At 33.9% G+C, this 11,013-nt stretch overlaps 1 protein-coding gene across 1 annotated transcript; it reads right to left on the bottom strand.

The window, feature by feature from the left end:
- Window positions 1-391: 391 nt before the first annotated feature.
- On the bottom strand, window positions 392-10,571 carry LOC146919170 (long chain acyl-CoA synthetase 4-like). Its single transcript, XM_085712418.1, has 19 exons — window positions 10,271-10,571; window positions 9,527-9,590; window positions 9,319-9,408; window positions 8,763-8,819; window positions 6,810-6,858; window positions 5,767-5,843; window positions 5,608-5,647; window positions 5,433-5,527; window positions 4,831-4,998; window positions 4,516-4,626; window positions 4,277-4,364; window positions 4,046-4,112; window positions 3,776-3,851; window positions 3,564-3,681; window positions 2,984-3,229; window positions 2,738-2,877; window positions 1,959-2,141; window positions 1,395-1,514; window positions 392-699 (listed from the first exon to the last, which is right to left on the bottom strand). The coding sequence occupies exons 1-19, from the start codon at window positions 10,420-10,422 to the stop codon at window positions 652-654; spliced, it is 1,989 nt and encodes a 662-aa protein (XP_085568544.1). The 5' UTR covers window positions 10,423-10,571; the 3' UTR covers window positions 392-651.
- Window positions 10,572-11,013: the final 442 nt, after the last annotated feature.

The raw sequence follows: 11,013 nt of genomic DNA, 5'->3' as shown, positions 1-11,013 counted from the left end.
TCCTTGTAAAATACCAAATGAAGGTGCTGCAGTTCTCAATTTATTCCCTAATAGATGATTTGTCTAGTACCCTGTTTGATACGTCACCGTGGTCCGTGACGTTTCCTTTTATCGTGTTAACACAAAAGAGAAAAACCCACAAATGAGTAACGTGAGAAAAATCATCACTGCACTGAATACAACTCTAGCTTTAAAAACATAATCTCCATTATATATGAATGGTGAGATTTAGAACAGCTTTCAAAAGAATTAACTAACAAGAAAGAATAAGGAGTGTCCAACTAATCAATTGTAAACATTAAAACAAACAGTTATAAGTCAGATTCACAGCTTATTGCATAAAGCTTTGAAACCATCTCTAAGTAAAAAACAAGAACTACACCATTGTTAATTTTGCCAAGGAATGGAATAATATTTTATTTTCCTAACAAAAGTTTGTAACGAATATTGTCGGAGGTGAAGAAAACAATTTGTTTAAACTTTGTATTATTGTATCTTTCACAGTTGAGTAAGGCAGACGATCTGCCGTCTCTTCATAATCATATGTACAGACAGTAACCAAAAGGAAATAATAAATGAACAAAGGCAAGTACAATCACATGCAGAAAATAAATTATCTGCATGACATGGCACCAACTCCAAAAGCATTTCTCAGGCACGGGGTTTATTTCCACTTTTGTACATGTCATCGATAACATTCTGTGCCACAAATAAAATTGCAGTCAGTACTTTCAGAATACAGAAATTATCAAGTCCTTAAAACAGGCTTTGAAACGTTAAAAGTGCAATGGAAAATTGCAGTTGAAAGTGAAGTGGAAAAATAATTGTATGCTCACCACTATTAACTAGAGGATAATCACTTGAAAACATTTTACACATTTACTTAGACGTTCACCTTAAGTATTCCAAATTACTTAGAATACAACTACCATGTAGAGTGTTCAGTTTCAAGTCAGTTTGGCACATAACTAGTTAACTACGCCTATACATGAAATACAAGAAAATAAACTTTCTTATGGATCATATGAACAGGTACTTGCTTATTTACATACAAGCCAAGTGTAAGTGAAGAGACTACTTTAACTGAACTGTATTGTAACTAATTCATAACTAATATGATATTAAAGCAGCGAAACAGGGCACATCAGTTGCACTATGATTCACAACTAATCTAATAACATGGGTGCAGATGACATCTAAAAACCGACTCTTAGTTCACTCAATCAGATGAGATTTCCATACCAGTTTTCAGTTATACGCTCAGTGGAAAGAAAATATGAGGGAAGGAAAAAAAAGTTCTATATACAAAGACAGCTCATTCTATCCATTCCTATAATAAAGCAGAAATAATTTGTGAAGCAGAAATCAAATCCTGAGAATTTGACAACTTTTACCTGATAGTATTTCAGCAACTGAGGCCTCTTCTTCTTATATGTTGGAGTGATAAGGTCCCGTTCCATATCAAATGGAACTGGGTCAAGATGGACTGCTTTTATGAACTCAAATCCTTTCAACTGTCAAACATATCCATCATAGCATAAAATTTCAGGAGATGTACTTATGCATGCAAACACGTGTACATGTAGAATAGAATCAATTGGTGCAAACATAAGACCATACACACACCACTTAAAAAATCCTCTGAACAAAATTATTTTGGGCCACCTAGTCATTGAATCTTAGTTAACTATGCTAATATTTTCTGTTAAATATTAGTACAAACTTTTTTTTACTAGTATTTGAAACTAAAAGTATATGATTAGATGGTTGGTATTTTATATTACGTTGAAAAGGGTACTTTCTAAAAAAGTATGTTGTGTGGGAATTATTAATAGTCGTGATAATTGTAGAAAACCCCCCTTAAATTAATGTGATATTTTATCGGCATGATATACGCATACATACACTCCATTCATAACAAATTAGAACAAAAATAAGAAATTTAAATTAGATAGAACCTTCTTTTCCTTTCCAATCTTTGAGAGCTCGTCAAGTATGTAACTTTTTGCCCTAGAATCTCCACAGAGAGAATTGAAGTCCACGGATATACCATTTTCTTCTGCCCAATGTTCAAGTGCTGGTTTGCTGGGGTTAACAACAGCAACAAGGAAGGCCTCAAAACTGTTTCCGTAAACCCATATCTGAGACAGGAGGAATAAAAGTTAAAATCAGCACAGAACAGAACAATTTTAACTCATGAAATGAAGCTGAAAGTAAAGACTTTTTTTGTGTTTATGAGCTTATGCATATGGATGTCACAATGAATAATTGTACAGCTGCTACATGCAACAAGAATAGTCCTATTTATTTGATCATAATGAACTACAGAATGTGGACACTAATGTTGTAAATTATACCAATACGGACCAGAATCTGTGCACGACTGCACATAGGACTATGGGCAACATACACATGCTGCTTCTGAAAATTTAAAGCTCAGTACAGTTATAGAACTATATGTCCAGCAAGAAATAAGAATGCAATTTGGATTATGCTACGGAAAGAGAGAAAAATATCCAAGCCTAGAGATGGCGTCTCTGCATTAACTGAGGATCAGTCTATAGCCTGCTTATATTTTGAATTCCGTAATTGAAAGTTTCTTTAATTCTATAATGAACCAGCGAGTTCATCAATTCATGTAGTACGAGTAAAAAGATATTTTTTTCAACTTCATATGGGGAATAATTTCACTACAAGCTAGGACACTAAAACCATTGGAAGGGCTCTCAAGACATACAGATTCAACAGAAGTAACTTGGCTATAAATATTCTCCAGGTTTTCAACGGCAACATATTCTCCTTGTGAAAGCTTGAATATATTCTTCTTCCGGTCAATAATCTTCATACTTCCATTAGGTTGCCACTCTCCAATGTCCCCTGTTGAATAAACCATGCAGTTTAAAAGAATATAAACTTCAAAATGTGATCCAACAGCCAATTTAAATAGTATCTATATAGTTTAATTTTGGAAAACATCAATAACCTGTATGGAACCATCCATCAACCAGAACCTCTTTCGTGAGGTCCTCACGTTTGTAGTACCCCGAAAACAAGGTATCGCCCTTCACACAAATTTCTCCTCTTGGTGTGCTTGCAAGGGCATCGTAACCCATTTCAGGAACAGATTCCAGGCACGCATCCACATTTGGTACAGGAGGACCCACTGTTCCAAGCATATCTAGTTCATTTGGTAATGAGACAAAGGTTCCCGCACAGGTTTCAGTCAGACCTGTTTTCATTTCAACAAAGACACATTAGTGAAGTCCATAGTACATATGCTGATATCTACATTATTACATATGTTGCATTGAAGTGAAGAAACATCAGAATAATTCCCACATAAATTTCAGTTAGACTTTTATATTTCTATAAACATACATTAAAACTAAAATTAATTTGCTAATTGTCACAGCTCATCTCAAATTAATCAACAGTTTATATCCATATATTCAGCAATTAAAATATGAAACTAGACTTGGCAAAACACAGATAAAGATTCAACTATATATCTATGTGCTTATTGCATGGGTGAATTTTGATTTTCAAATACAGAAAGAGCATACCATATCCTTGTATGACATGAGCACAAGTCACCACCCGTAAGTAACTTTCCACATGCAAGGATAGAGGTGCTGCTCCAGACAAAATAAGACGTACACTACCCCCTAAACCTTGTTTCACCTAATAAAATTGCAAAACCAAATCAGCCAAAAGGAGAAAAAACATGCTGTGAAACTGCGGCTGGTAATTAATTAATATTTGTAAACTTTACTACCTTATCGAACACAACTTTGTCAAGAAGTGGACATGCTGCAGCATGGCTTTGTCCTTTCTTCATGTTATTCAACTTACTGCGATATATTCTCAGAGCTTATGTTATTTGGAATATTGCAATGCTTACTAGGACGAACAATAGTTGAATTTAACAACCTAATTAAGAAAATAAAAACTAATCTAAAAGATAATTTCTGCATGACTTGACAAAGGAACACTCACAATTTCCTAATATCATATAGAGGATTCATGACAGTTCATTAGTACTTACTATGAATAAGCAAAGTTGAATAATGTCTTCTTCAGGAAGCCTCCAGAAGAAATTTTCTGTGTCAAACCTGCATACCGAAGTTGAGAATCTTAATATAGTTTTTATCTAGCTGGAAAAAGGGGTGGCAGCTCAGAAAAATAGGTAAGAAATGTGGGGGAAAAAATCCCACTCCAATTATCAAGAAATGATTTACAAAGGTAAAACAGTCATACAACATTCAAAAGACCATACCTGAGTACACTCTCTCAAGTACACGGGGTACCGCACAGAAAATAGTTGGTTTTAGCTCCCCGAGATCTTCAATTAATAATTTAACATCCTGCAGCCATTGTGAAAATGATGGACAAGGTCATATTCAAATAAAAAAAAATTCCAATTTTGGACTTGTTGGGGTGATAAAAATAAATCTGAAGTTCAATTATCACTATGAATTATAATTCAGTAACGGCAAGTTTAGTACATATACTCACCCCACGCCAGAAGCCTATTGAACCACCATGCCATATAAATGTCTCCTCAATGACCCTATCAAAGATGTGTGCGAGAGGAAGGTATGATAAGTACACATCCTTCTCAGTCAACTGTAAAGAAAGAAAAAAAGAGGGGAGATTTTGTAAGTCAAAGAAAGGACAATTAAGCATTTAGTATCTTAAACCTGAACAAAAAAAATTAAATCCAGAGCTTTGAAATTGGATATAGAATATGCATAAATTAAATGAAAAGAAATTTTGCATAGGGAGTGCTCAGTGCATAAATTAAGTGAAATATAAGAGATAAATACTTACTTTTTCATTGACACTCTCCAATAGCCGCTTCACCCCAGCTAAGAGGGTAATAATACTCTCATTGGATATCAATACTCCCTTGGGGTCACCAGTAGTTCCGCTAGTATACATTATTGTACAGATATCGCTTCTTTTCTTTACAGGTAAATCAAAACTCTGACTTTCACCCTGTGGCAAGTATAAAAAACCAAATTAGGAATGGAAACCACAATATGTCTACAGAAGTAGCAAAAGAGACATTAATTTCTGCTAGGTAATGAGGTTTAGAAAAATAACTTCTAATGCATATGTATCTACAAAAATTGACCCAAGTCAACTATTCAAACAATGCATTAGTTTCCATTGACCTGATATCATCCTTATTTTTCTTATTTGAATTGCATAACAATTATATTAACTTATTTCTTTCCACACATTCCGCTATTACTAAGACTAACTTCCGGTGGACCGAGACAGTGATACAACTCAACCAACTATTTATGCTGCAAAGGGGACTCAGAGCAATTGTAGGCAATGCCAATTAATTATACAAGGAGCAGCTTTCATGTCCAATTTACAAGTAAGAGTAGAAAGAGTAATAATACATGAAATGAATAACTCACCAATTGTAAAAATTCAGTCCATGAATATATTGCCAATCCAAACTTTTCAACTTCTTGCTTTTGTTCAGGGGTAACCTTTCCGAAGCTCACAATTGCTGTATAGAAACATAAAAGTCATTGCTTCTCTCTAAAGCACATGAATTTTAGCAAAGATAGAAGAGAATAAAACACTTACTCTTGAGATATTTGGTTGCATTTGGAAATGTCTTCAATAGCTGAAAAGTTTTTAAAATAAAGATAGGATCAGACAGACTGTTCAAAGAAAAGGATACCTAACTCTCTGATCCTTCCCAACAATAAATTAATAAGAAATAGATTATTTCAATAGATGAACCTCAGGTATCTTCTTTTCTTCTGCAAATGCAATTGAGACCTCTGCATGGGATATAATAAATTCTATGGCCCCAGAACCTAAGTCATATATGTATGAGAGTGTCAAAACCAATGATAATTGGAAATTCAAAATTAGAAAACTGAATATGAAAGTATTAGAATGGCATTTATTTTCGGCGAAGTGGAAAAATAACCTAACAAAATACTGATTATCAAGACATTCAACCAGTATTAAATGCTAAAAACACTATTTTTAACACCCACTCTTTTATTGGGTGAAATCCACATGGGTCCCACCACTTTATGTATAACCCATTTCCAAAGTGTGAGCCCCACAATGATTTTGCCCAATAAAAGAGTGAGTGGTAGAGAGAGTGTTGAAAAGAGAGTGTTTCTAGCACTCATGCAAAATTTGAATTTCCTGCATGGTAATAAATTTCAAGCAAGTTATTATTGCTGTGAGATAGTTTATCACAATTTTAGGCAACTGACAAGTTTTGGTGAAGGTTTAGTAATTTTTCAGCAATAAGCTCATAAATTAGGTAAGATTTTCAAAAAACTGATCAATGAAATCACTTTTTTTTTATAAAATCACGAGGGATAAAAACAAAAATATACCGGATAGACATCAAAGTTCTTAATAATGTGTGAATTTAGAACTTGCATTTTTTTTTTATCAAATATAAGGAACTTTGTTAATAAAACAGGTACACCACCGGTCACAAATATAAGCAAAAATCCATGTTTTAGATTCATTAAATAAATGATGTATGTGGTCTTTATTGTAGACAACATACATCATTTATTGAATGAATCTAAAATTTGGATTTTTGCTTATATTTGTGACCGGAGGGTGTAAGTTTTTAAGCATAAATTGGTGAGCTTGGGTAAAAGTAAGCAAAAAATCCCATATTGACAAAAATGTTGCAACTTTTCTAACAACATCAAAGTGTAAAATCTCATGCACATAGGTTTGGAAACCAAAATTCAATTGCAGTTAAAGCACCATAACTGTGTACAAACATGCAAAACGTTTACACATACCTAAGGTATCATATAAAGGAACACAATGAAGTCCATGAGCATTGCAAGCCTGCAATTATTTGAATATATTTTAAAACTTAATAACAATCGAGTGGAAGAAGCTAGTAAAGGAATATTATAGCAAGGTGACCAGGGATGCTCACTAACAGCACCACGAAAGCACAAGAGCAATAAATAATAGAAGCAGAACACTGTAGAAAGTAGACATTCAAAAGATGAAACAGAGTTTCAATAAAGAAACAACTTATTGTCCTTTATAGTCAACAAGGACTACTGACAGACAAGAACAACCAAAAGAAAACACAGGAGACATAGAAATAAATAAGAACAGGTATAAAACCGAAAAGGAAAAAAAAAAAAAAATCCGCAACAAACAGAGTGAATGTATTGTATTAACGAGAGGGCATTAAAAGTGTATTACAGGAGAGGTAAGGGAAGGACAGTTGAAAAACAGACGTATAGTGCATGAACCGGTTAATAGGATTAGGTAAATGAAAAGGAGGTTAGAAGAGTACAAATCAGATCCTGGAAGGTGTGGACAAAGTTGGAGCCTTGGAGAAGGAAAGATTCCATCGAGTTGATTGCAGAGTTGGAGAAATTTTGAGGTGCAAAGTTCAGCAGAGAAACTGCACTTGCCTTACAAATTAGAGGAAGTTACACTCACCTCCCCTGAGGTTTGACTCAATAGCACTCACACCCCCTCTAGTTTTTAATTAAACAATAACCACCCTTGTATCTTAAAAAAATAGACACTCACTACCCCTCTCAAGTTAACGGTGTCTATTTTGACAGAAAGTTATAATGATAATTTTTTCACATATTCAAGGTTTCTCAAGGGATTTCACGAAATCGAATAACATTAGACCATTGTTTGCAAAAATAAAAGTGGAGAAAATAATGAGTTTTCATTTTCGTATTTTTGATAGACGTTTAACCAAATGGTAGTTTAGAATTAGAACGATAGAAGAGCAAAGGAAAGGGTTTTAAGGATCTAAGATTGACGAGAAGGAAATTTTGTTCTGAAGTAATCGAATGTAAAGCTTGTGAAATAATTGCAACTCCTAAAACTTCATGAAAAATAATTCTGCACTGTGCATGTTTTTCCATATAGATAAATGTATGGATTAGAAAGTGAAATTGTAATCGAAAGAAGGTTGTTAGATTATATTTTGCAGCAAGCTAGTGCTTTGTCGATTGTACAGTTATGTTTTTTAAACAAATATTAAGAAATGGTGACTGACAGCCGAACCTAATTTATGGATGAGAAGCATATGAAAGAAAGGAGGTCTGCATCAAACAGATTTTTAACGCCGTGAAAGCTCAAGGGGGGTTGTTGTTTTTTCAAAACTAGAGGGAATGTTTGTGTTATTTACCCATACTTAAGGGGATGTGAGTGTATTTTCCCCTACAAATTAATATCATGGAAATGGGAAGTGCGACAACAATCAATTTCAGTTTTGGCTCCATTAAAGCCTATATCTGGTTGCAAAGCCTCTACAATGACTTCGATTAGAAGGTTGAGGAAGAGACAAGAGGGAAAAAGTTGGACACATTGGATCGGACGGACTGAGTGGAGGAGCATGTGTAGAACATTGAAGTGCAAGCTGGAGTCCTTCAAGAGGAACAACTCTTAGAATACTTTTTGGGGGACTTAAATCAGAAATAAGGTTCCAAATGAGAGAGCATAACATGGATGACTTAGGGGTCCATTGAACTGACTCAATATTTGGAAGAAAACATCACAATGCCTCACAGATGTGTTGGATCACACAATAAGGAACTTTTCCCTAATTTTGTGCTGCCTCGTAAGGGATTGAAACCACAAAACAAAACCTTCAATGGGAGGCATGAGTCAATCAGGCAGCAAGAGAAAGATTGGGGAACAAAACAGGGTTTAGAATTGGAAAAATTTAAAAGAAAACCAAGACGAAAGAAATTCAAAATAAAATGTACCTCCATGCTCATAATCCACTCTGCAGAATTGGCACCATAAATACCACATTTTACACCCTGCAAACCAGCAATATACAAATTAAGCTCAAAAAAACTAATCAATATAAATAATTATTACATGCGGAAGTGAAATGTCAAAATCATATTAGACAAATTTTGCCAGCTTAAGTTCATCAGGAAAATCTGTGACAAAGACTTAAGCAAATTTTTTTTTTGGTAGTGACAAAGACTTGCAATTGAACTCACATGAACATGTTCTTGGTAAGTGAATAACTATTGAACTATTTATGATGCAGATAGTAACATTATCAATAATATATGTTCAAAGAAATTAAATAAGAGGTATCTGAATTCTGAAACTACCAATTGCATGAAACCGCACAAATTTGGCATTGCACGTCGATGCTGATTGTAGCTATTAAATAATGAACAACCCAACATGTACAGAGAACCCAAGAATTTGAATATCATACAAAGTAGAAAATGCTATTTAAATAGCCAAAAACAAAACAAGGTTTCATTTTCTGGTAATCAAGAGAAGAGACATAAGACTTACTTCTCCATAACCACAGCTGCGGATAGAATTTCCGACTTTGATCACCATGTCATATACTTCTTTGTAAGTTTGCCACTTGTACTTGCCATGCTGTTAAGTTTCATAATAACATGCGAGCACTTAAATAAGTCAAAATCCATGACCGGTCAAGCTATGGCAAGAAAATTTTCAAAAAAACAAAAGATTTATACAGTAACCAATACTTTACCTTCCCGTCCACAATCTCTCGGTTACCAAGCATAGGATTATTTGGATATTTCTCAACGGACAATCTGTAAAAGCACTAATACAATCAGAACTGAAACGGCTAATGTCTTATCAATACAGGTCCAAATTTTTGCTAGTGTTGTTAAAAAGCGAAACTATAGTATAACAGAATTCTTAGAAATAGTTATCGCTCCATGATAAGCTATTTATTACAAAATCTTGTCAAATAGCGGCTATACGAAATTATAACAGAATTTAAACAAACCTCTATTTGTCGTGATCTGCGATTAACAACACTTATTTTCTTTTAACATTAACTAAAAGTGAAGTAATACATGACTCATACTTAGTCCAAAATGGAGCGAAAAATTAAATCCAATATTCAAGTCCTCTATGCTCACACACACACAAAAAAAAAGTAAACAATATTTCTCCAATGTTAGAAAGAAAATTCGAGAAACCGAATAGCAAAATCCGATTTACTCACTCTGAATGATATTAAGATTCAGATCAGAGAGCTCTGATTTGCAAATTAGCATCAAAGCTCAACGAAAATTAAATTAAATTAAATTAAAATAAAATGAACAGAATCTGATCTAGTGTAATTAAATCTACTAATTACTAACATAAAAAAAAAAACGAAATGAAGATTAAATCAAAGAACGAAAAACTTCAACTCAAGTCATGACACTAACGAAATCCACATCGAAATTAAGATGAAAATGGAAGTGATTGAAAAACTAACCGAAAAACATCCCAGCAACTATCAAGACCAGGAATAGGAGATGGAAAACCATTTTTAGCGAAGATGCTACGATACGCAGGTCCTCTTGAAGGTTTATCTTCGGTAGCTTCCTTCGCTTTTTCGACCTCAATGATGAATCTTTTCTGCGCCATGGCTCAACAATCGATCGATGAGAAAAATGGTTAAGTAAAGCGGAGAATGAGAAATTTTAAATGGAGAGAGTAGATGAGACTTTAAATGCAGTTAACGGTGGTTTAAGGGAAAGGGAATATTGGTTTTGACTTTGAAGAGTCGATGGAGTGAGCCAGAGTGTAGGGTAGGGTAGGGTATGATAGTATTGAAACGTGCTCAGCGTAATTGCTGGCTAAGATAGTGTTGTTTTATTAAATTAGGTTTGGTTGGTCAGCAAATAAAGTACTTCCATCCATCCGATTCATTACGCAACACTATTTGATTTTTTTTTTCCTTTTTCTTCATAAAATAAAACAAAAAGCTACTTTTAATTTTATTTTTTTTCAAGGAATCTAAAGTTCAAACTCGTTTTACACTTTCTGGTGTGGATATTTCTTATTCTTGTGTAATTTTTCTTTTTGATTGTATTACTCTCGTGTAATTTATGTAAAATTTTAATTTGTAGTTGTAAGAGTGTTGATAAATTTTTTTCACATTTAAATGAGTTTAGCCCATAGACTTTGTTTCCTAGTGAGATATTGCTCCTCGAGCTAAACCTTAAAATGTGGAAT

Source organism: Medicago sativa, chromosome 5 (assembly GCF_051527215.1).
Source record: "Medicago sativa cultivar Bolivia chromosome 5, Bolivia_mono, whole genome shotgun sequence".
Taxonomy (NCBI): Eukaryota; Viridiplantae; Streptophyta; class Magnoliopsida; order Fabales; family Fabaceae; genus Medicago; species Medicago sativa.
Note: the sequence above shows the minus strand (reverse complement) of the source record. Positions and strands in the feature narration are given on the sequence as shown.

Excerpts from the sequence above, each read along its gene's own strand:
- LOC146919170 (XM_085712418.1), bottom strand. The coding sequence starts at position 10,422 with ATGGCGCAGAAAAGATTCATCATTGAGGTCGAAAAAGCGAAGGAAGCT. Across the intron at positions 4,365-4,515 it reads CAATAGGCTTCTGGCGTGGG|GATGTTAAATTATTAATTGA; the intron begins GTGAGTATATGT and ends CAATGGCTGCAG. Across the intron at positions 3,852-4,045 it reads TTCAACTTTGCTTATTCATA|TAAGTTGAATAACATGAAGA; the intron begins GTAAGTACTAAT and ends AATATATCGCAG.